A 25,827-nucleotide genomic window follows, 5' to 3' on the forward strand; every position below is an offset into this window, starting at 1 on the left:
TACTCCATGTAGTTGGTTTGGTGGCACTAGTTATTTTATGTATCATTGTGGCATTACAGGTTTTTAAGTTTGCTAATACCCAATTTCTGAAACTTTACAGTACTGTAGTAGAGTATTAAATAGACATAAAGTACAACTGGTACTACAATACCAGTTAGAGGGACAATAGCTCAGCGTCCTTGAACATATTGTTAGCACAGTTGTTTCACACTGATACTTGCTATATTGTAGCAGTTCAGATTAGATGACTTTCTGCCTAGCATCCTAAAAACTGGAAAAAAAAAAGGCCCAGACATAATCAATGCTTGTTGTATGTTCATTTCCTTACTGTTGTGCTCTTCTTCATTCTATCATTGTTCTATCTGTTTCTACATATATGTTAAGATTATATTGAAAATATATAACAGGGTTTGGGTAACTGGTACATGAATGTGGTGTTTGCAGGGCAGTGGTTCCAAATACTAACACAGGGTGTTGAGTTTGTATTGCTGTATGTAATGTAGGGAACTGTGTTTAGAGTTTGGCTATAACTGTGTTTTAGAAACGCTAACTAAGTCTAAGGCAGAGAATGAGCTTATAGTTTAATGTAGCAGGTCAATACATAGGCTATATCCAAAACTGTGCTACTATAGTACAATGTTATATTTTTTACAGCAAAAACATGTAAAAGGATGCACAAATTTCTTGCCTCTGTTCATTCATCTAAAAAAATAACATTGCTACACAATTTCAGACCCAGCACTCTTGAACTGGAACAGTGTGCATATCTCTAAAGTGAGAAAAGTTACGTGACAAAATCTGACAGAAAATCAAGAATAAAATATAATATAAATTGTATACAAATATGGCTGCTTTAATCAAAATAATAATTGTGAAACAGGTTTGATTTTTTTAAGTCAGTTATAAAGAACAACCAAAACACAAAAATACATGTGATCATTTTTACTCAAACCAGTATAAAAATGTTTTTATATAGAGAGAAGGCAGGAGTATGAATGTACCTGGTGTTTGCTTTTGGAGAGCAACTCCAGGTCCTCCTCTCTCTCAGACAGCTGCAAGTGGAGTTCCTGCGTGATCCCCTTCTCCTTCTGCAGCCTCTTCTCCAGTGCCTGAGAGAGAGAGAGAGAGAGAGAGAGAGAGAGAGAGAGAGCGTGCTCAGTCACCTCCTTCACTTAAAAAGAACCTTCTGGAGCTGATTATGTAAATTTATCAAAGAAAAAGTTGCATCCAACTTTTGTAAGAAACGAGAGATATTTCCCCTTAGTCCTTCTTATAATATTGGCCCTGGCAACACTGATATCTCTGGAGGATGCAACATGCAAACAAACTCTAAAACGATCAATGTTCTAACACTGTATTTGAATGGAACCTTATACGTGTCTCTCAGATGCTTAACTAACATTAAATTAACTTTAACCTAAATGTCTATAAATTAATAAGGTGTTACCAGTGGTTTTAACTGTCCAGCGACAGTTACAGATGACCTTACAGGCTTATGTTGGTCTCTCTACTTGAATTTTTTTTTTTTACATTCTGAATAATTCAAAGCTTATCGCTGTGCCAATATGTGGCAATACAAGCAGAATACTACTATTACACCTGCAATACAGCTTTCACAGCAGTTGAGTGCTGCTGAAAGAGAGAGCTATTAACTCTACTGTGCGGGGTCAAGAAAACTAAAAGCTCCAAGAGCACCAAGCAAAAACATCTTTCTTACCGTCAATTCCAGTGTGAGCTTATCAATCTGCTGCTTCTGGCTGTCGATCAGCTGAAAGCAGAAAGCATCATAAACTGAGAGCTTACCCACCACAACAAACACAAGCTAAGTGTGTGGGTGCAGGTGGGTGGCTGGGGAGGTGTCAGAGGGGCTCTTTATATAGAGAAAATGTTCCAATTAGCAGCAAGAGTGTACACAACAAAAACTGAAACAAGAATGACAAGAAAAAAATGTACGAGCAAATTTCCCCCCATTAATTCCATATACTGAGGAAATTAATGTTTGTGTTTGTGGTGGGGGAATTTTTTGATTCTTAGATGCATCTCGATTCAAACGTGGATGTTCTGAGTCGATTCACAAATGACAAAAAAACTATTTTCTACACAAAAGGCTGAACTCAGGAAGTATGGAAATGTAGCAACCCTGACACATAACAGTGATACAAAGACGAGCAACATCGGTCCTGTCAGCATCCCAGTCAGATATGCCGTTATATCCTCCCGAGTAAGAGGCGACTTCTCGACTTTTCTAGCTAAAGCGCTTTATTTTATATCTTAATTACTTTTAATAACAATACATTAGCTGCAATTTTCATTTCTTCATTGTACATTTTCTAAACGTTGTTTTAATAAATGTCACACAAGAAATACTTATTACTGCTGTCCTTCTGGTATTATAATTAGTATTTTAAGGGAAATTATTCAGATTTACTCGCACTTAAATATCAGGTAAGCCACTCTAGGAACCCATTTCTGTGTGTATACAAAGCATTACAAAGTCAATTAAAACATGTAACTTTCTTTTAACTTTTTCTTGTAACTTACATATCAAACACAGATCAGCCAAAACATTAGAAACAGCTCTGTATATACATTACACTCGTCCGCCATAAAATCCTAATCAGCTTCTTTCTTCTGTTTTCATTGTAGCTGTTTTTAATATTGTGGCTATAGCTTCCATAAACATTACCCTAACATTATTTATCCTACAATTTTGTATTAATCATTTGATTCATTGAGATAACTATGCCTTTTTTCAAGTAAATAGAAATCGAGTCAAAGAGCCTATAAAATAATAGGATCATAATCGTTTTATAATAGCATCGCAGACCTCTGACTCATAATTGAATAGTAAGATTCCCATCCATAGTTTGTTTAATGTTTGTTTATGGAAATGGAAATCTTTATCATTGATACGACTGATGCTGAAGCATTCTTTTCTCATACATGTTAAGAGTCCACCATGAATGAGCAAAACTATGCATTACAGAGTGCCCCTATCAGAGAAAACTGGACAGAAGGGGGAGGGGTTTATGATATGCATGCACTGAGACTTAAATTAAATTAAATTTAATTAAAGAAGTTGCCTATAAATTCTAGTCGTGGTTTTGATTTTTGGGGTTCAGTTTGTTAAAGAGTCCTGCAGTGACTGATTAAGTGCTACATGAATCAAACCAATCAGCGTAGTATATAATTACAGCTCTTCAAATGAAAATGTTAACACAGGAAACCTTTAAAATCTTGACCTTGACAATTCTAAAAACAGATCTACCATTACAGTCCCCCAATATTTTAAACAACAGCTTTCCTCTGGTGTGTGTAATGTGCACTGAAACGCACAGTGTAGTCAGGGTTATGGTGTATATGAGTACCTTGCTATTTTGACTCTGCTGTTCTAGCAGACGTGTGTTCTCCCTCTCCAGCTGCTTGAGGTCCAGCATTGGCAACCGCACTCCGTCCTCCAGACACTTCTCTACCTTTTCTTGCAAACTACATTAAACACAGAGAAAGTAAGGACTATTAAATGTAATAGAATATAATTTAACTGAAGTGTGAATTAAGTGGCTGTTGCTAGAACATCTTGCACATTACACTGAAATATCATACATCAACAACATTCTGCCATCTCTCTTAAGAGGGTATTACTGGCACCAAATTAGCATCTACAAATAGCTTGAGGAAATGATTCAACATGTAAACACAAGACATCAAAAAGAAAAATCATTTTTCAATCACGCAGAGCAGTCTGCTGCTCCAGTCTTCTCATGTGAATGCTTAAATGGGAGGAGTTTTAATGGTTGTTTTTGCCCTCTGTTGCTCTTCATGTTTTTAATAAGGCTGCAGAGCACACTTTTACGCACAAAGGTTGGGCAATATGGGAAACATTCATCAAATTTTAGGACATATGCCTATTACACAGAAGCACATACAAAATACACAATATTTTTCTGAGGCCTATTAGTTTAGTAATTTCTTGAGTGAGGATACCCAATACAGAGCCACTATAAACCCATAATAGATAGTTGATAAATTAATGCTTATATTCCGTGTCTATGCAGGTTTTCTGTATGTTATACACTGTAAGCCTGGATAAGGTGAATTTGCTTTAATTATATAATAGGGGTTAAATATGCTAATACAATATAGAAGGTTTAACCTGCATAATTTACTGTAATAACAATGCAATCAATATAGTGCATGTAGTCATATTGCCCACATTAAATACACACACACACACACACAGATAAGTGAAAGCTACCTTTGAACAGCAGCCACCAGTTCCTTTTCTCTCTTGCACTGGCTCTCAATGAGCACGTCTTTCTCCTGCAGCGTGGATCGGCTCTCCTCTAAGCTCCGCTCCAGCTGAGCCACTGTGTCCAGCAGTGCCTTTTCCTTACCCTGCACCTCCTCCAACTGTCACACACACACACACACACACACACACACACACACAATTCTTAAAAATGTTCACACAAATGTAAAGGTGTCTATCTGTGACGTTTCCTTTTCTTTTTTTCATTAATCTTTATTACAATATCAGCAAATAATATGTTACAATTACTTTTAAATTTTGAGTATATGCATAAACCCACAACCCTTCATCTCCCCATTCAACAGTCAACTCTACCACACAAATCTTCTTCCCTTACCATCCCACCCATAACAATAACAATCCCAGCCACATAGCCCCCTACCAGAGATGTGATTGCAACATGTCCACATACGTCCTATTTTAACAAAAAAAAAAAAATGCTGCATTAATTCTTGCTGATGACAATTCCAGAAATGTTCAGGAAGCACTGAATCCAGTAAGTACTGAAACGACTGGATTCAGTTTTCAACATTGCACTACATTCTTCTAACCAGGCTTTTTTCCCCATAATGGTAAGATGGGAGTCATAATTCTGTAGATTTACAGCAGGGTCCATTGAACCGGTTGTACCCCCATTAGTCCTTGCAGAGTACTAATAATGTTTTTTCGTCCTTAATCATTCTTAATCCATATGTATAAAAGATCTACTTGTTCCATGAGGGCAGAATAAGCAGTATGAATCGGGGGCCAGTCCCATCCGATGTAGATTGACCTCTGCTGGCTGAATTGTACTGTTTACACTACAAAACAACCCTCATCATGTTGTTAAGATACTTTTAATTAGAATAGCTCAGCCCATAGCTCCACACTCAGAGCAACAATCCAAAACAGGGCTCTAATTGTTATGCAGGTAACGTAAGGTTGTCACCAAACATTTGTTTTGAACAGCTAATATTAATTCTCCTATTCCTGCATTGATATGAGAATTACATTAGGTGCGAGTGAGCTGCTTCCTGCACGGTAAAGAGAACAAACTGTCATATTAGGTGTTATTTATTGACGCATTAGCACAGGCCCTGGGGAGCAGGCGCTCCTATATTGGTTTAGTGCTGAAATGTGTTCATTAGGCTCTACCTAACTCAATTGATGTCAAATTGAATTTAGGGACCAGTATGGAGGGTTTGGGCTATTACACACCGGCTCAGATAAGAACGAGAAGAGATGATTTTGCTGCTCTAGGTGGAATCTGTCATTAATGCTGCAGCTACTGCAGAAACTGAAGGGTCAGAGTTCACACAGCTGAGGGAGCCTAGCTTTCTGGTTTGCTTTATTAGAGCGCAGCAGGCTGGAGGCACCTGAACCTTCGTCCTCCTGCAGGAGAGAAATTTGGGGGTGTGAGTGTGAGTACCTGCTGGGCCTGTGTCTGCACCTCGTCCAGCGAGGGCAAGTCAGCCAGGTATTTCTCCAGAGTCTCGATGCGCTGCTGCTTCTCCTGGTTCTGCTCCTGCTCTCTCTGGCATTTCTTCTTCAGACTGCTGATGTAGCGGTCACGCGTCTTCATCTGAGTAAAACAAAAAACGTATAAACACACGTTTGTTCTGTATTTTGTCAGAACATTGGGTCTTATTATTAGAATGCAAAGATTTTGCAGCAAAGTTCATCTGCATGTAGATATGTAAAAATTATTCCAAAATTTATCAACTAGTCAATCATATATTTACACTGACATGACACATTAGGCTCTTCCTAGGCTAGTATAATATCCCATGACTTTTGCCACATCCCAGAAAAACTGAAGAACCCGGCAAATGACCTGCAGGATATGCATGTAGTTCCTTCTGCACTGAATATTGATGTGTTTTCTAGTCAAACTTAATACTAAATCACTGCAGTGCCCCTCCCAAACTACTCCTCCCATTTTTTTTTTTTTTAGTATTTTTTAAATTTGAGCTGAGGGTGAAGTGAGCTAAAATCAGGGAGTTTGGTTAGCCAAGTGTACAAAAGTGTTATAGCAATTGGAAAAAAAACTGTAAATAATTCAAGAATTTATTATTGAATGAAACTGGCACTGACCTTCTCCTCTAGTTTCTTTATGTCCTCTGTGTACTTCTGTGTGTTCTGTTTGAGGAACTCGTTTAGATGGATGACTTCCAACTCAGCAGTGGCCAGTTTGCGGCCCAGTTCACCGTTCTCACAGCACAGAGTGTTCCGCTCGGTCAGCGGAGGCTGCGGACTGTGACCAGATACAGGCCCGTCGTACTGGCACTCCTGAGGAAGAACACCAACCACAGGAAAAGCCACAGTAAGTTTAACACATTTAACTATCATTTATTTCATGGTGCACTGTCTATATTAATAATCAGCAAGGAATTATACCTTTGTTTTAAGCAGATAAGGATCTTCACAGCGCCCCCTCTGGTTCTGGAGAAACTGCTGTGCCCTTAACTCATTTTCCCTGATTCTGGCATGAAGCTGCAGAATTTGCTGCTTTTGCCTAAAAAGAAAATTCACACAAATTAGAATGCTCACTGAATCATAATTGGGTAAGAGTTGAGAGAAAATGTAATGGTAATGTAATTAGAACAAGAGATATATGCTGAATGAACCGTGAGGAAATACAGGGGAACACAGTGAACATAAATGGCGATTCTTCCTAAAGCACAGTGTAACAGCTCTTTATTCTCAGTGATACTGAAGTGCGCATTCAGCTTCCATTCTAATACTTTTAAGAACCACCAGCTGCAGGCACTCATTCTGATGAGGCAGGAAGAAACGTTCAGAGATAAAAAGTTGTCATATTTGTCGTTACACCCTGATTTATGCTTGTGGCACTTTGGCAGACATTTTCTGCCTCTCAGCAAAATATGAAAGAAGATGTCATTAAACAAGGGAAAGTCGCATCTGGAATACTAAACGCTTGGTGAAACAGCTGCTTGTAGCACCATCTTGTGGAATCTTGTGGAACTAGTGAAAAAGTATGCGTTTTTACAGCTCTGGAAAAAATTAAGAGACCACTTTAGTTTCTGAATACGTTTCTCTGATTTTGCTATTTATAGGTTTATGTTTGAGTAATTTGAACATTGTTGTTTTATTCTATAAACTATGAACAACATTTCTCCCAAATTCCAAATAAAAATATTGTCATTTAGAGCATTTATTTGCAGAAAATGAGAAATGGCTGAAATAACAAAAGAGATGCAGAACTTTTTGACCTTAAATAATGAAAAGAAAACAAGTTCATATTCATAAAGTTTTAAGAGATCAGAAATCATAACCCTGGAATAACCCTGGTTTTTAATTGCAGTCTTCCTGCATCTTGGCATGTTCTCCTCCACCAGTCTTACACACTGCTTTTGGATAACTTTATGCCACTCCTGCTGCAAAAATTCAAGCAGTTCAGCTTGGTTTGATGGCTTGTGATCATCCATCTTCCTCTTGATTATATTCCAGAGGTTTTCAATTGGGTAAAATCAAAGAAACCAGAGCTGTATAAATAATAGGCAAGTGAATGCACTAATAAGATGGGCTTGGTATGTATAAATCCTAAATCTACATTAATAAGAGACAAAAGCGATCGTTTTTTTTTTTTCTTCTTAAACAAAATCAATTTAAATTGTACAAACCTAATCATCAACTTTAATAATCATTTATATGATTCAAAACTGAGTTTTTAATAATGTAAAATCGACTTGCTTATATAGTTTCAAACACTGTGTAATAAACATAGACTATGCACACCTTCAGGACAGTTCCAACTACTGTTTAAGAACATACAACATACTATTGACACTATGTACAGATATTCTTTTATGTGTGTGTGTGTGTGTGTGTGTTTGTGTGTGTTCTCCTGCCTAGTAGCCGGATTAGTAGTGGCTTGTGCTCAGCGGCACGGCCTGCACTGCATTGGTCAGGGTTGAACTGTGCTCACTGTGAGTGCCAACATGCCCACATCAGCACAGCTGCTCAAGGTCACCACAGCAATCAAGAGGGCACGTTCTTGACCACATTCAGCCACACGTCAACACCCTGTCATTTATACTCTTACACACTCTGAAACGGGAGGCACTGAGCAAACCAGCTGGGCCTTTTCTTTATCAGTGATCTGTTGGGGGTAATGAGATTCATGAGATTCAAAGACTGATTGTAAAGTTAGACCAACTAGGCAGCAGGACAAATAGGCAGTTAAATTACACTGTGCTTTCCAACAACACCACATTAGTATTTATTATGTACAGTGTAGTTGATAGGTCCTGGGTCCCATATGTGCTTACTTATTAGAAAAATAATACTGTGTTCATACTAGTTAATGAATGCATACTTTGCATAGATTTTTAAACCTAAATTCCTTCCTAATTTAGCTTAGCCAATTAAGCTACCCACTCACTAGTACTCCCCCATTACTTACAATGCTCCCAACACTCCATAAAGGTGAGAACATGCATCAATAAGCAGTAAACAGACTTAAGAGGATGACTAGCTCTGATACATCAGCTAACAGACACTTGTGCTAGTCAGCATCACAGTGGTAGTGATGAAGGGAGAGCGTCATCAACTCCCCATCCAGACAGAGCATGGTCAACTGTGCTCTCTCTGGGCTCCGGCTGCTGATAGCGAAGGAGCACAACCAAATTCAGAATCCTTAGAATCCCTTAAGAGCTCGCTCTTGAATACCGGGTATTTACGAGGAAGATATTCAGCACTCGTCATGCATAACAGATAAGTGTTTTTGGCAGGCCAGTAACCTCGTGGTAAGAGAGGTGCCACAATCTCTGCCAGAAACCAGGAGGTCATGGTTTCCAGGAACTGTCAGGGTATTTCTAATTGTGTGTGTCATTTAACCATAGTTTAAGGTATTACTCTACCCAGACTGGGCAGAGTTAGGGAGAACTTCTTATTTCAAAATATATAGTGGTAGCTCTCTTACAAGTCTGTAAAGCGGAATCTAAGCTAGGCATAACAACTGCTCTGCAAACACTGTTTCTTGTTCTGTCATTATACTGTAGTAAAAACAGGTTTATGAAAAATGGCTTTTTTTAGGGTTTTGTAAATGAAAATGGAAAACCTCTTGCATAAAGTTTTTTTTTTTTTGTGAGTGTGTTAAAATGGTTAATGTATTTAAAGAAGTTGAACAATTTTCCAGGACTATATAAAACCTTAACTTTAGACTCTTTCGCTGATTATGAAAGTCCTCAGTTAGGGACAGCACCAATTCTGTATATGTATATTCTGTCTATTTTTACTCACCTGTCAATCTCCAGTTCTCTCTGTCTCAGTAGCCCCTCCTTTATCTTGACCAGAGTGTTCACAGGGAGACCCGTACCACCCAGCATCTGTTCAACACAGAATTTAAAGAATCCATTCAGTACATGAGTGATTCATTACAAACTGGCTTAACACAATATTTAATTCCTGTTGGACAAAAATGACCAAACATTTTGCCATAGATCCATTTAAAATAAAATATTTAAATAATGCAAATGATAAGTGACGTTCAATTGTTTTAATAGACAGTGAAATGTTATATATATACTACACCTGTATGAGGCATCTGATAATCCAAATAAAGTGATATCTTTGATTTTGTTTAATTTCTAAGGAATTGTCCTAAAACTAATTCCAATTTAGATACTCTATAGAAAAAGTTATGAAGTACAGAGCGAATGTATAAATCTAAACTGTATAGGTCCTATACAGATGTCCCCCAAGTTGATGTACACCTCCAGTCCACACTCCTGCCACTCACGTGCGTGTGAGAGTGAGGACTGACAGGGTGTCTGCTTCTTACTGAGTGACTAATCTCACACAATCTCTTGAGCACAAGGTGCTAAATGGCAGTGCTGCAGAGGAACTGTCAGACTGAGACTTCACAGATATGTCACATATGTCGTCATACCTCCTATGCAGTTAAGACCAGCCAGTAGAGTATTGCCCCACAGGAACACAATCACACACACACACACACACACACACACACACACACACACACACACACACACACACACACACACACACACAAACATCCTATCAGGTGTGAAATGTGAACAATGCTAATTAGAGGAGTATTCACTTTCATTATTTTTTGCTACATTAACCTAATAGCTCCCATTCAAAATCCAAGACACTCACGAGACACCTTGGACCCTATTTTAGCGGGCCGTTAACTGTGCACCATGCAGCTTGATTCACGGCTGGAAACGTGCAAAAGACATATACTAATTCTCCTAATTAATCATGGGTGTGTCTTGCACATAACAGGAAATAAACCAACCACCGTATCACTTGCTATTTCCTTTAAGAATCAGATGAGCTCTGATTTTGGTGGACTGCTATTTTAACAGTGCAGCGCTTCTGCGCTTTACAGCAGTGGAAACTGACCTGATTGTTCACGCTGTGAAGGTGTGTAAGCAGGTAATTTGTGGGAACAGCATTGTTATTTTATTTAGTATTCTGTTTATTGTTGATGTTAAAGTTGGGTGTGTGCTCGGAGCGCGCCCTTGTGTGTGTAGAGCGAGCAGGAGTGTATGCGCAATGGATGCATGTGGCACACATGCATAGCCAAGGTAGGAATGGACGTCTAAGGGGTGATTGTTGTCAGGGTATGGCATACCTGTGTTTTCTGCTGCCAAGATACACCAGAATACACCAGAAACGTACATATATTTGTAAACTCGGTTGCTGTTTTAAGGGCACAGGCGCAAGATGTGATAACAGACAGTTGGCGGGGTATAAGATAGTAATGAGCATCGCAACGTGCCTTGTGCAAGGTATAGGGCCCCTTGTCTTTACTGAACTGCCCAGTAAGTCAATGAACTTGTGTGTGATAGACTTTGATATGACCAGATAATACGCACTGTGCCTCAATGTAAAATATAGAATAAGCAACAAATGGTTATCAAACTGACTGAGTGAAACTAAATCTGGTCTACGCAGGCCTAGCTGAACAGAAGACAGCCAGACAGCGATACACATGAAAAAGGGGGTGTGGTACAGAATTGTCGCCATGCAGTCTGCTGGGGCTTTGTGTTAGCAGCAGGCCGAAGAGGGAGCCAGAGCATAGCTGTCATTCCCCAGCAGCTGAGCGCACGCCTCTAAACTCACAGCCTCTTCATGTACTTCTCACCACATGCCTGCTGTCCCCAGCTGGCCCTACACTGCACAGCACAAATCTCTACTCACTTCAATGTACTGCTTTAACTTAACACAATTCTTACTTTTTTATTGTGGCTAATACAATACCAGATTTTACCCTTTAAAGGATTGTCCAATACCAAACCATTAACAATACAAGCTGCCCCTACTAGGTATTATATTCACTATCTGAATGTCCAAATGTTTTGTGTACACCCTTTCTAATGAATGCATTCAGCTATTGTTAGTATTTTCAATACAATTAGACTCTGGAACAGATAAACATGAATCTATCGCCACGGCACCATTACTAATGTCAGGCGTGGGCTAGAGGGGTACTAAAGTGGCGCAGAGGAACTATTTTTTCTGGAATGCTTGTGCTCCACCCTGTACTTTTTTGATAAATCAAGGCATTTGGGGTGAGGTAGGGTTATGGCCGTCCAACACCCTGACCATACTAATGCACTTGTCACTAAATTCAATCAAATCCTCATAGCTTATGTGCTCAAAAGTAACAGAATCCATGATTTGCAGGTTAAACTTCAAGTCCTACGAATTCCATGCATTCTTTCAGGATTTCTCATTGCTTTTCTCACCATCACATCTGAATGAAATGAATATGTGTGCATAATACTTCATAAGCTCAATTAATGTTGCAGACAAATTGTGCAGTCAGATCATCAAACACATGGACATCATAAGCATTGGTATTGGCCTACTTGCCAAACATGTGTAGGAACCTGCTTTATTAGTTTCTGGGGGGGTTAAACAATATTCTTTCCAAAACAGCTACACCTCATCCACAATAAATGTAAACCTCCATATAGGTGAGTTGTGGCTTCACCATGAATCCTGATTCACACAGATGATAAATGTGCACTAGCATCACACCAGAAGCCGGCTCTTAATCCATCAGTTGATGTAATGTTTGTGTGTGCATACTCTAAAAACAGAAAATAGGTCAAAGCCCTTTTCACCGTAGATGGCCTTTTTGGCCTGATTCATCTTCCACTTGGTCTAAGGAGGCAGGGAAGGTTCTCTCACTCTTTCTGTATCTGGACAAATGTTCAACACGCTTCAACAGTGAAACAGTACTTAGAGCTAGAAACAGATTTAACCTGACAGTTCAGATCAGCTATAAGTGAAGCAATAATGATGCAACACTAAAAATGTTAGGACCTCCAGGTTTCAGATGCTTTGAAGCAAGTCTATTAAGGCAAAGAGTCTGCACTTGGCTGCGCTCCGACTAAATGACAGCCAGTGAAATGGGAGGTCTTGGGGTGGAAGGAAGGCTAAATGGAGGTGTGCTCTGTGTTATGCTCTGAGTAAACTCAGAGAAGGCTTATCCATTCTCCTCTACTGAGCAGCGCAGGATCTCCTGCCTCCAGGCCACGGCACAGAGCAGCTCCACTGCCAGATCTGACAGCTAATCTGCTGCCAGTTCCTTGAACTCTATCAGCCCTGCTGCCACTCTGCCCCACCACCTAAAAACATATGCACTGCTCCCGATTCAGAGTTAAAATATGTTCACCAAAATTATATAATGCTTATTAAGGTGCTTTATTTCTCAATCCAGTATTGGTTATTAGTGCTTTAACTCTTCTTCTGTCTGATATTTTAGCTAATGCTTACACTGTCCCTTATTCTGTTATTAAACTTAACTGTTCCCACATTGGTTGGACCTGAGGAGTTACACAGTTTTGCTTTTGAACAGCTCCTCCATCTGATATTCAACTGTTCCTTAATTTGTTGTTAAACAGATATGGGCTGAACTGTTCATTGACCCAAATGAACAGTTGAATAGCTATTCAATCTATTAGCAGTTGAAACTTTAACTGTTCCTCAATTTGGCATCAGAAGCTATGACTTCAATCTTCTGTTCTTCAGTCTTCTATATAGCATTGGTAGCTAAGGCATGAACTCCTTCTCAATTTAGTTCTGACAGCTAAGGATTGCTAAGGAAGGCTGAGACTTTATCACATTGATATTAAACAGCAAAGGCCTGAACTCCTGTCCTTTCAGCTATGCCTTGAATTGTTTCTCATTTTTTAGTCTTGCATTGGAAGCTAAGGCATTCACTGTTCCTCAGTCTAGTACTGGCAGCTAAAGCATGACATGTTTTTTAGCCCTCAGCTAAGCAGCTATTGCCTGAAACAAAAGCCACAGGCAACCTCAATGCAGCAAGCTGAACAGGGTGGCTATGGATGCTTCTATTGCTTCTAATGAGCCGACTTTCCAACACTAGCCAAAGGGCAAGACCAGAGCTTGTGTATGCATGCACACACTAGCGGCACCTGACAGCACCTGCAGTAAACAGTCCACAAACAGAGGAAAACTGTGAGCAAGGTCAGCTTTAACAGCCATCCTTCCACAGCACCTTCATTTTAATGAGCTGCTCCATATGCAATAGGCTACGATACTGAGGCGTAGTTAAATGGTGCCATCAGTTCCCCTGCCCTTTCCATTGTGGGTAAAATGGTCAGGGTAATTAACACTTGGTTGTGAAGCATGATAATGAACAATAAGAACTCCAGCATAAGGGCCAGCACAGACAGGGCTGGGCTGGGCAACAGTGGCCGGCCGCCAGTCGGCACATGGAAACAGGTCTGAAAGGGTGTCGGCAAAGCCACAGCTCAAAGGCTTAGAACGTCCAGCTCAGATGACGCACGCACGTTTGACTTCCACCTTCCCATTCATTACAGCTCTTTTACACACACAGTGGCCCTCCGCTGTGGCCGCTAACCTTTGGCATCCGGTGCATGTGTGTATGTCTCTGTTCTCAAATCAGTGCATGAGATTCAGTGAGGGGGCATTTAAGCTGGTGGTCTGAACCATGCCAAGAACAGTAATGTCCTGTCCAGGGGAAAAACAACAAGCGCATGCCACAGCAGTGTCCTGATCGCCCTTCCTCTCCTCGCTGCCGGCTCGTTTAAAAATGCACTCTTGGAACTTGCTTTGCTCGAGCCTGCCAAACGCCTTATAAGGAAGAGGAAACTCTGAGCTGTTTTTATCTGTGGAGCTATTAAAAAAAAAACGCTGCAAAACTCGGCAAGAAAGTTCGCAGCAGATCACTTCTTGAACAGGCCCATGCTCTACGAGATTAGTCGATTTTAGACTTTGAAGGTCAAGATTAGGAAAAGGCCAAACGGAGAAGGTCAATGGAACAAGTCTTCCAGAACCCACATACACACACATACACACTCTGGCAACAAGATCAAGAGAATACCTACATTAATCCTCTGATGGGGGAATGAACAATGAAAAATAGCTGAATACAGCTAGAGAACAAAGAGAGCGTGGACAGCAACTGAACATCAAATACACAACTTCCAAAAGACTAAGCTACTGACAGTAACCTCAACATCAACAGGATGAACCTCTCATTGCTGATGTTGCTTATGACTAAATAGTCTGATGGGTTAATTATAGTGAGCTTAAGTTCTGACAATTTAGTTGCTCAATTTACTCAATTTCAATACATTTCAGCACTATATTAAAGTGACAAGTAATGCTGTATAAAGTAGTAAATCTGTAATTACAATGACCTAAAGTTCTGACAATGTAGTGACTTAACTAATTTATGTCCAATGAATTTCAATGCAATAATATTTTAAAACATCATGCTGTACAAAATAACAATGGGTTAATTACAATGACCTGACAATTCAGCAGCTCAGCTGTTTCACTTTCAATAAATTTCAACGCTATTTTAAAGTGATCATTCAGCGAAAAGTTAAATACAACAGGTAAATTCCTTATGTTTTGACAATTTAAGAGTCCCAATTGACATGCTAATATAAAGTGAAACATCAGGCTGAAATGGACAGATGCAAAAAGCCAAAGTAATTAAAAGATCCTAGCAACAAAGAAACCAAGGAGCTGAACTTAGAATTACCCTAACCTTTACACAACAAAAGAGACAAAAAAGAAAAAAAAATAGAGAGTTCTAACTCCTCCTCTACATCTCTGTTTTCCTGTCATCCCCTCCCATTCTCCACCCCTTTGCTTTTTTTTCACCCATAAACTCTCAGACATACTCCACAAAGTTCCCAGAGCCTATCCTCACCCCACTGGACCGGAATCTGAACCAGAGCGAGGAACAAAAACACAAACACACAGGCTGGACCACACTGCTGAAGCCGTCTATCCACAGACTCAGGTAAGAAAGCTGACGTTCATCATCGGTCACCATTCCTCCACAATTACATTCTGCAGAACTCACTTGAGGGCAGTTGTGATGTTGCTTCTATAGGAGCTGTTTGTGTAAATTATATAAACTGAAAATTAAACAGAGATATATAAAATAATGTTTGTTTGCCTAAATCTTTATTTGCCATAACATGAAAGCGAGTTATAAGATAAGGTTCTTTAAAATTGCTCAGAACAGCAAACCAGAAAACGGAGTGATCTTTGACCTTGATCTGAAAAATAAAACCTGGCCTATTTACTGCATACAAATCATGTTACTTACAGAGCAGAAACTGATTTTTAAATATTCAAATATAATGGATTGCAGTACTTCTTCTATCTAGATGCTTCAACACCGAACAGACTCTGACTCAGAACAGGCAGACACGTTCTTCTTCACTCACTGACACAAACACAAAGCAGAGACACCAGGCTAACAGAGATGGTTACCTACATGGCGCCATATGTTTCCATTTAAGAGACCTGACCTTTTATTCATATCAACACAGATGGGCTGGCCACACACACACACACACACATAAAAAAAAGGCTGCATAAAAGACAAATGTTAACGACAAACTACAGGAGACACATTGAGGGAATGGTATATGCAGTAGGGCTGCACATTATATTGTTTAGCTTGTTTCACAGTGTGTGTACACAAAGGATGTTTAATGTCATGTAAGGGGAACTAAATTAAATGTTAAAAATTTTTGCTGTTTGATTTGAAACAGATTATATCTGCCCGATTTAATTCATTCACCTCCAATCTTGGATACTTAGGCACTATTAATATTGTGACATGTTGGGTCATTGACATCTGGTTACTTGCGGTGAAAAGTATTTTCTAATATTGCAATAAATATATACAAAAAAAATAAATTCAATGCCAGTTTTAACCAGTATCGAGCAGCCCTCACAGCAAGACTATTTATTATCACTATTTTAACAGTGCTGTGAATCTTTGACCTTAAAATGATTTGATGTGAATATAAATGTCTACAAAAGGATTCTATATTCTATTGTTACATGAAATAATATTAAAATCCCTCCAAATAATAAGCTAAAATTGAATCATGATTATTTTGTTATTTTGGTAAAAAAAAAAAAAAAAAAAAAACTCAATGTACGAACTTGAGAAATTGTTTACACAGTAATTGTGTCCATGCCATTATACCGAATAATGAATCTGACAGACTAACTGTAACTTATTTTAACATTCCAAACCAATGAAGCTAAATCACTTTTCAGATCAGTGTATCACAATCAATGCAATTTTGCACCACCACTCACCATACCTCACAATACTGCTGAAGGCACTAAAAAAGTAAGATAAGAAAGCTCTTTGAAAGGGTTATGCTGTGGTTATTACGTAAGTTATAATGTTCAGGCTCTTTTATTTAGTGGCTAATAAGTTGTCATGTCTAGGCCCAAAGCCTATACTGGTCAACAAGCCAACCTGATGCCCCCTGAAGGTCCAAACGCCCTGGAGTGCCCCCCACAGCTCCCAGTGCATTGCTGTGCCATGCCATCATGGAAAGTTGAGTGTGGAGGCCAGGCCAACCGCACGCCTCTCTTTGCCTCAAGAGGACTTTATTTGTGCAGGAATGTTGCCAGCACAGGGGGAAAACACATATAAACACACGCAGGCTTGGGAAAGCTCCGGCCAGCTTTTCAGAAGATTTCCTTCTTGGGTTCGGACCCGTCTTATTTTCGGCCTGCCTTCTTCTTCTTTTTTTTTTTTTATTCTCTTTTTGGCTCCTGGTCCATCTTTGGATGCCTTTAGCCAAATGATGCTCTAAAAAGCCCACAAAATAAATGGGGTCATATTAGCAGCACAGTTGGACATGTGCTTTGAGTAACCATGTAAGGGTCGGTTTTCCCCACAGAGTGTATCAGCATAGTTCACGGGGAACTTATCATACCCCGCCACTCTCATGCCTGTCCACTTGGGCTGGGAGAATGTTTATGGACTGTTGTGTTGACAGAAACCTCCTCGGCTAAAGATTTGTGTGTGCAGAGCCAGGCGCCTGGTGGAGGCGGTGCCAGATCACAGCGCACTGTCACTCACCAAGCCAAACACACCATCATATCACCAGCACAACACAACACCTCTACTACCAATAATACTAGAGGTTTACTCTGATGAAACTGTCTGGTGATTATAATCTATTACAATAATGTTCAATAAATATGCACTTACTGCTAGTTTAGCAGGTTAATCAGTGTGGCCTTCAAATACATATTTTAGAATGTTAAATGAGGAAAAACACACTACAGGCTGAATGCCATTGAGTGACCTGAGTTTGACCCCTCTGGTGTAAATAGTTTCTCCACTTACATCTGTGTATTTTAAATCAAAATTCTCACACTGAATTGTATTTAAAAACTAGAATTGTAACAGAATTGAAAATAGGCCAAATATTTATTCCCTAACTCAGTTCTACTCTGTGAGACATATGAATTATTAACTATTAATTATTTAAAAAAAACAACAATTTAACTATAAAAGCCTAAAAAAAACAAGTTGCATAAGGCTACATTTTTTTACAATTATTTCCAACAAACTACAGAACAAGTTACAGTTTGTGCAATCCATGATTCTATAACTCCTTTGAGGTATTGGTAGCCTATAGTATGTAAACTATAGTATGTGCAATGTGTCTCCATCACATCCACAACTCGCTCTCCATTACTTTCATAGAGCACTGGGAGTTTTCCCACACCGCTGATTTTTGAATTTTCACCACCATAGTCAGACACCAATCAGCTTGTAATGAGCTTACATGGCATTTGACAGGCCACAGCCTTCAGAGTGGACAGCAGAAATTTGTAATTATCAATCTTAGCACACATGCTTCGATGTTCTTTGCGTAAAACTGCATGATGTTTGTATACAGTATACAGACTGTTACAAATGCACATACTATGACTCATATATATACATTTTTAAGATGATATTGTGTAAACTGGAATTAAGGAATAGGCTCATATATTTATGGGGTTCAAATGGTTAAAAGATAAGAAAAGATCTGAAACAAACAACACAACCACAGTTCACTAGAATGCTTCTCTCAGAGCATGCTGAAAAAAAAAAATTGTGGAAATCCTGATAGCATGCACGCTAATCTTGTTATGTCTGCTTAATCTCCAAATCTGCGAGGACAGTGGTCCAGCCGTTAAGGTAGAAAAAAGTCAAGCTCTCTGCAATTAATTAAACACTTAACCTGTGAAATACCAACATGAAAGCCCCCCGTCCTTCAACATGCAGCTAAAGCCAGTGTTTGCCAGCAGTAGTTTAGAAACAGTCCTTCAGCCACAGTGAGGGAGGAGAGTGTTGAGTTCTTGATGCAGAAAAATCACTCAGTGTTCAGTAAGTGCAGGCAGCAGTTTCAATTAGAAATGACCCTCTGTGGTGATAGGCAAAGGTCAGTCCTAATAATAACCTTTAGTGTGCACCACGGGCATGGTAGATAGTGTCATGCGGGGGCTTTTGAGGATACAAGGCTTGTTCCTGCTCTCCCAGCAGTGCAGGGGATTTTAGGAGCATTCCCCATGGGGCTCCTCTCTGCCGCGGAGCCAGCTGAAGAACAGCAGTCTGAGAGAGGAAGATAAGCTTCCCTCCATCCAGAGTGTAGGGGGAAAGCTTCTTTGCTCCTCAACACTAAGGGGTTATAATTAAGAGTGTCTTATCTCTTCTGCAAAAAACATGATAGTTGCATCTAATCTTCCTATAAGCACAACATAAAGCACAGGATCGTCGTATATTCCCATAGCTCAGCTGAGTCCTAAAGAAAAGCTGAAATAAATCCAAAATCTGTGTATAGCACAGCTAAATGGTGCTGGTGGCAAAGTCACATTGTGATATAATAGTAAACAGTATACATTTACACAGAAAAAAAGTTAATGATAAAGGCTGTTGAATATAGACAAAGTACTTAGCATTAATTACTGTTATGCTTTTAAGTTAATCATTTTAAGTTTTTAAAGAACACTGACCAACCGCGAATTTCATAACAAAGGGATTAACTCATGTACTCCTTTTCAGTTGGACAGAGTGCCACAAATTTTAAATAAATCACATCACTGTTAAAATGTTTTTAGAGATTTAAGGTTCCCCTGCATAATTTTGACTGAATTATCAAAGGTGCCAAACCAAACACCAAAACCACATCAAGTCAGGACTGGTCAGGATACTCACAGCACAGTGACTCATGAAGAAACTATCTGGATATTGCATGTTGCTCTGTATCAACACTGTGAAGACAGGCCGATATAATAACTTAATATTAATATAATCAATATGCATTGCGATAGAAAATGTTTCAATAAAGATGATATCATTTTAAACATACAGTTTTTAGACTAACATTAACTACAGGGCACAATACACGAATAGGCCCATTATTATTACTTATAAGTTTTAAAAGTTCATTGTGGTCTAAGCTGTGTGTATGGCAGCTTTCCTGTGGTTTTTGTAATATTTAGATCAAATTGGAATTTATCACATCAACCGAAATTAAGAAATGTACAGTATTTTGGCTACATTCTCCAGCGCTATGTGAAGGCTGATCATGTGCAGCCAAAAAAGTAAAGATGAACCAAAGCCAAAGCAGCAAATATTTTTTTATCTCTGCAGAACAAAAATAACTTGCACAGCTCCTGACACACTTCTTTAAACCTCGATGTTCAAATAATGGCCAGTTTTAGTAATATTATCATTTTCTACAGAGTGCACACTCTCACACAAAACAAAAGAGCAGCCTCTATAACACTCAGTCATTTGTGTCCATTCCTAAAACGGATTGTGTTATTTTGGTCCTTTTCCAAATGTACTTTGAGCAGAGTCTGAGAGTCAGGATAAGATCACAGAACCCATCCAACAGAAACAGCACTGTTACGATGTGACTGAGCCACAGGAGAAAAGTGGTTTTTGGTGCTTTCTATCAATTTGATTCATCTATGAACTATCTGTCCTTGCCCTGGCACTTCTTATCAGAACCAAAAAGAAAATTCTGAGCACGGAATAGACAATTGCATGGAAAGAGCAGGTCCTTAAAGGACCCCTAAAAATATCCTTCAGGCAAAAACAACTCCACTGATGAGGTTACAAGGTCTTTTAGAAAGTAAACTTTCAGAAAGTCCACCAATGTCAAAATAGCACTCTAAACTGGGCGCTGGAAGTTTCTCCTGTTGTAAAGACATCTAACATTGGCTTATAACTTAAAGGCTGTTAAAACGCTAGACCTGTCACAATATGTAGTTTTTAACAATATTTTATCCCAAATAAACAACATTTGTTTTTCAATTATGCTATTTATAAAATTTAATTATAATAGTACAGTAGTGAACCCTTTTACAGAGCAATGAACTTTTACATATTGGGGATATTTAGCCATTGGAATTGGAGTAAAGACAATGTCTACACTTCCTAAATAAATAACATACTGGCTCATTCATGTAGGTGGGATCTCCCTACTAAGCAAACACAATAGGTAATATTGGGGCCTGCAAATTTCTTTTAGGTAATTTTCTTATACTGTACAATATGGTAACAATTTAATTATTGTGACAGGCCTACAAAGCACATGTATCAAACTGCAATCAATTAGTCTGCAATCTAAAATGACAGTTTTAATTGTAGTTGATTAAGCTATAGTATTTTACCTCCACCCTACTCTTTCTGTTTGTTATATGTCCAAAAAAAAAATCTAAACAAAGATACTGTTAGGTCCAGAAGTCATTTACACCCTTGTCTTAAACTTATATCCTGTGTTTGTGTGCATGCGTACTCATTCAGCCTCTCTGCTGGTCCCTCCCTCAGCTCTGTGGAGTCTACCGGCCCCTGGACCACCTCTGTCACAACGACAACCACAAGCACCTCCACTGCATCCTCCATCCACTCCCTGCATCCCACCACACTCCTTTCTGAGACGCTGTCCTCTCCTCCACACCTCTCTTTCCATCTTTCTCTCTATCTCTTTGTCTGTCTCGGCCTCTGTTGTATTACACCTCGGTGGCCACTGGTGTGCGCTGCTGCGCTGTTCTCTGTCCTCCGCTATGGAGAAGGTGCAGCACATCACGCGCGCGGCCATCCGGAGGGCGTCCACCATGGAGGTGCCCCAGCAGGCCAAGCAGAACATGCAGGAGCTCTTCATCAACTTCTGCCTCATCCTCATCTGCCTGCTGCTCATCTACATCATCGTCTTGTTGATGTGAGCTGGAGGAGGACGAGGGTCATGGACTCTGTCGATTAGGGGGGCATGGTGGGGGTCAGAAGAGTGTTTATAAAGGGGGGTTTAAGTGTATGGGAGCTAATCGCACAAACTCCACCTCTGTACATGACACACCTGTAAAGTAACATCACTCCTTAACCCTAAGAAGCCACAGTTATCAGCTCTGAAAACAGAAGCATGTTCTGATTTCCTATGAATGATGTATCATCCACTGCTTTATGAAACAAGTGCAGAAAACTGATATTTCAATGGATTATATGATACATGCATTACAAATTGAATATGAGTTATCATTGTGTATTCAGTCATGTTTTACTGTCACTGATATCAGAAGTGCAGTTATGAACCTATCGACACTGAATGTAAACTGAATGTACGGTACATGCAGCTAATTATGTAGCCACACATATTTAATGATATAATTATGCAGCACATCAACACTCCTGTAACAATAATATAGGCACCAACCACCTGGAAATTCTAGTTACCTCTTTACAACTGCCTAGTGATTTCCCAGCAAGCATATGGAATACAATAGCAACTCTAATGCAACACCCTATCAACCACCAAATACACTGTAACAAACTAGCATCACAGTAGCACTCATCTAAAGCAGCACAGCAACCACCTGGGTATATACTAGCAACCACCTCGAAAATCAAAAATAGCATAGCAGCCAATCAACAGCGACAACCCTAAATGCTAATATATCCAAGCTGCCATCTTACAGTTGTCTAAAAACACTCTAGCAACACTATAGCAACCCTCCAAATACACAACAAAAATCATTAAGAATACCACATCAACCATCTAGTAATACTCTACCACTTACCTCGCAACCCATAACAATGCAACACTTTAACAACCTAGCATCACTGTAGCACTAAAGCAGCACAGCAACCACCTGGGTATACACTAGCAACCACCTAAATCTAAAACAGCATTGCAACCAACCAATAGCAACAACTCTAATAGCTAAAATATCCAAGCTACCATACTTACAGCTGTCTAGAAACACGCTAGCAACCCCAAATACATACAGAAATAAACAGGAATACCACAACAACCATCTAGTAATATTCTACCACCTACCTGGCAACCACCCAAGACATACCTAGCAATGACCCAGAAATATCACAGAACCTGCATATCAACATATATCAACATATACAACATACACAACACCAACCACAGCAAGTACTCGCAACAAAAACCTAGCAACACCATAGTAGTATGCACCATAGAACAGCAACCACCTAACCACTGCCTAGCAAAGATCTAGGAACCATTTTTCCCCACAGGGCCAAGCTACCCTATCTCAAATATCACAGCAACTGTCTAACAATACAGAACAACTCCTCAAGCTTATTATTGGCTGGCATTAACAATGTTCTATCTTCTTCAAGTTATGTACAAACATATTTAAAAACTCTACATATGAGTGTTAGACAGGCGGTAGATTGAGAGGCAGAATGTTGACTGGGCAGCAGAGGATGAGGAAGCTGTCATCACTGCAGGCAACAGCTGTGAAGCTTTGGTCACTCTTGTCCTCCGTCCCCCTCCTCTCACTGCATGCTACCTCAGCTGGCAAATGGACTCAAAGTCACTGAGCACTGGGCTATCCATCCCTGACCCATCACAGTGTGTGACACGCTAAAATAAATATAATAAGACTGCAATAAACAGCACGTGATCTGAATGTCTGTGTAGAACTTTTTTTCTGTACAACCATCAAACTGCCCCACACAATGCTAATAAGCTAATCTATTTTAGGGTAAGAAATGGAATAAACAAAAACCAATTCTTTACAGAATGGACTGGGTCTGTGAAGCTAATGTAGCTAACAAGTGATAGAAGCTGTTTACACCCCACCAATTAGCACTGTGCGGTATGACACAGTTGCACAGTTATTATTTGCAGAATATGCTCTGACATCTGAATGCGGCCTGGGGCTAGTGTCTGTCATGATGTCGGAAACATACAGTCTGTTACAGTGCTAATTGGTGGGGTATAAACTTCTAGCCTTCCTCAGATCAGATAGCATTGTTGCTATAAATGAGCCCTATTCATAAACTCCTTTCTTAAAGTGTGGACAAAGCTGCTTTTTACTAAAAACAGCAATGATGTGCTTTCATTTGTCCTTGTCAATCGTGTTTAGCTCTTTCCACATCATGTGAAGGATCGACAGCATGGTGTAGCCTGGTCCTCTTCCCCGCACGCTGACCACCACCCGACCCGGTGACCTCCAGATCAGCCAGTGCTTCACTGCGAGCTCAAGCACTCCTCCAGCAGATTGGACAGCTCCAGCACAGATTTGCTTTCACACCATGGATCTAACCACCAACCGTGGGCTCAACCTGCTGCTCAACTTCCTGCTTATCGTAGTAGTGCTGCTGCTGCTGCTCATTCTGGTCAAGATGATGTGACCTGGCCAGCTGACCCACTACTAAAACATTAAAATGGCCTGAGGCTCATAGAGAGAGCAATGGGGACCCTTGCTTTATCTCTCTCTCTACCTCTCTACCTTTATATGCATTTTGTAACATTACCTACAGCAAGGACCCTTTTATTTAAAAAAATCTGGCACAAAAGTGTAAATGTAATATACACAAATGCCCATTGACTCTGGTCAAGCCTTTACAAGTGAGCCCAAATGAGTAACTCACAGGCATCCGCCTGCTCCATCTAGTGGATAATCCTCCACACTGCATTAGCAGTGTGCTTTAATACATCTAATAAAGCAGCCAGGATAAGTATAATTCTTTAAAATCAGGATTTTATTTGTCCCCCCCCCAGAGGCAGATTAAAGCTATAATATATACAGGCAACCCGCGCCAGCAAAAGAATTAGGGCTTCAAATGTAGGTGACCTCTTTCCACAAACCACTGAATACTACACTGGTAGAGTCCACAAAGTAAGCATAGGCACATAGTACGCCTGCAAAGAGATCTATTAGAAACTATTAGACCCAGACCCAAATATGGCGATTCTGTTTTTGATCAAATACACATCACCTCAAGCTATGGAAGTATGTCAACCACATGGAACATTGTTTTTTTTTTTTATTTAAATCCTTCACAACTATTTCACTACAATTATTATAGTTGTTTGGTTTGTATATACATATCTTCTATACAAATGTGTGTACATGCAGTCACAAAACCTTTGAAGACACAAGCACAGTTTAAACACTTTCTATTAAAGTGATGATTTCAAGCCAGCCAATAAGTACACAGATGTATGTGTGTAATTTAACAATATAGCAGTGGTACATTGTATGTAATGCTATAGTTAAGCAGGCTAAACTGCTGATTTTCTTTATTACTGATCGTTTCTGTACAACACTTTCTGTTTGAGTGATGAACAACACAACATCTGTTACAATAAAGCAGCTTCACTGAATAACCTCTACTGAATTTTCTCGAATGTTTCTGAGGTGTCAGAACGAGTAGATTTGTCACTGTAAACTGTCAGCCTGGATAAGTTGAATTTACTTAAATAATTGGGGGAAAACCGTTCGCTTTAAGATTTTTAAGTAAAGTCTTAAAAAAGGTGAACAAAATAGATTTTTTTTGTATTTAGTCATCTCTTTGAATTCATTTAAGCAAAATACAGATTTGAAATAGAGTGAACTGTATAGCATACAGCCAACGCAAAGTTAGCAGGTCAAAAAATTATGCTTGTTCTCATGCAACAGGGAGGCCATGAAGTTAGTCTTGATGCATGATCTGAAAGTTTACGGGAAGTCCTGGGAAAGTCCTTCACACTGATGGTGAGTGTCAGAAAAAGGGGGGACACCCAGTATGCAAATAGACTGTGCCAAAAGCCAATGGAAAAGGAGCTGCTAATGGCAACAGACTAAACTTAATAATTATATATAATATTATAATACTATTCAGCTCAAAGATCACCGTTTGGATGTATATGTGCCCACAAATGTTCACCTAATTTGAAATAGTTGAGTAA

General features: G+C 39.5%; 2 protein-coding genes across 4 annotated transcripts in view; one reads left to right on the forward strand and one right to left on the reverse strand.

The window, feature by feature from the left end:
• Positions 1–25,827, reverse strand: part of cep85l (centrosomal protein 85, like) — a 79,247-nt gene that overhangs the window by 7,563 nt on the left and 45,857 nt on the right. For both annotated transcript variants that reach the window (XM_007255378.4, XM_007255377.4), the window contains exons 5-12: positions 9,554–9,639; positions 6,686–6,803; positions 6,383–6,577; positions 5,718–5,870; positions 4,256–4,410; positions 3,369–3,486; positions 1,718–1,768; positions 1,002–1,109 (exon numbers count right to left, since the gene is read on the reverse strand). In XM_007255378.4, the coding sequence (XP_007255440.3) occupies positions 1,002–1,109; positions 1,718–1,768; positions 3,369–3,486; positions 4,256–4,410; positions 5,718–5,870; positions 6,383–6,577; positions 6,686–6,803; positions 9,554–9,639 (984 nt within the window). The remainder of the gene's footprint in view (positions 1–1,001; positions 1,110–1,717; positions 1,769–3,368; positions 3,487–4,255; positions 4,411–5,717; positions 5,871–6,382; positions 6,578–6,685; positions 6,804–9,553; positions 9,640–25,827) is intronic.
• On the forward strand, positions 15,487–25,266 carry pln (phospholamban). Of its 2 annotated transcripts, none has more exons than XM_049484262.1 (3): positions 15,487–15,596; positions 21,450–21,891; positions 24,020–25,266. In XM_049484262.1, the coding sequence occupies exon 2, from the start codon at positions 21,686–21,688 to the stop codon at positions 21,842–21,844; it is 159 nt and encodes a 52-aa protein (XP_049340219.1). In that variant the 5' UTR covers positions 15,487–15,596; positions 21,450–21,685; the 3' UTR covers positions 21,845–21,891; positions 24,020–25,266. The 2 variants fall into 2 exon arrangements, with proteins under 2 accessions (XP_049340219.1, XP_049340210.1); XM_049484253.1 differs by having other exon boundaries at positions 21,450–21,840; positions 24,020–24,655.

This window comes from Astyanax mexicanus, chromosome 1 (assembly GCF_023375975.1).
Source record: "Astyanax mexicanus isolate ESR-SI-001 chromosome 1, AstMex3_surface, whole genome shotgun sequence".
NCBI lineage: Eukaryota > Metazoa > Chordata > Actinopteri > Characiformes > Acestrorhamphidae > Astyanax > Astyanax mexicanus.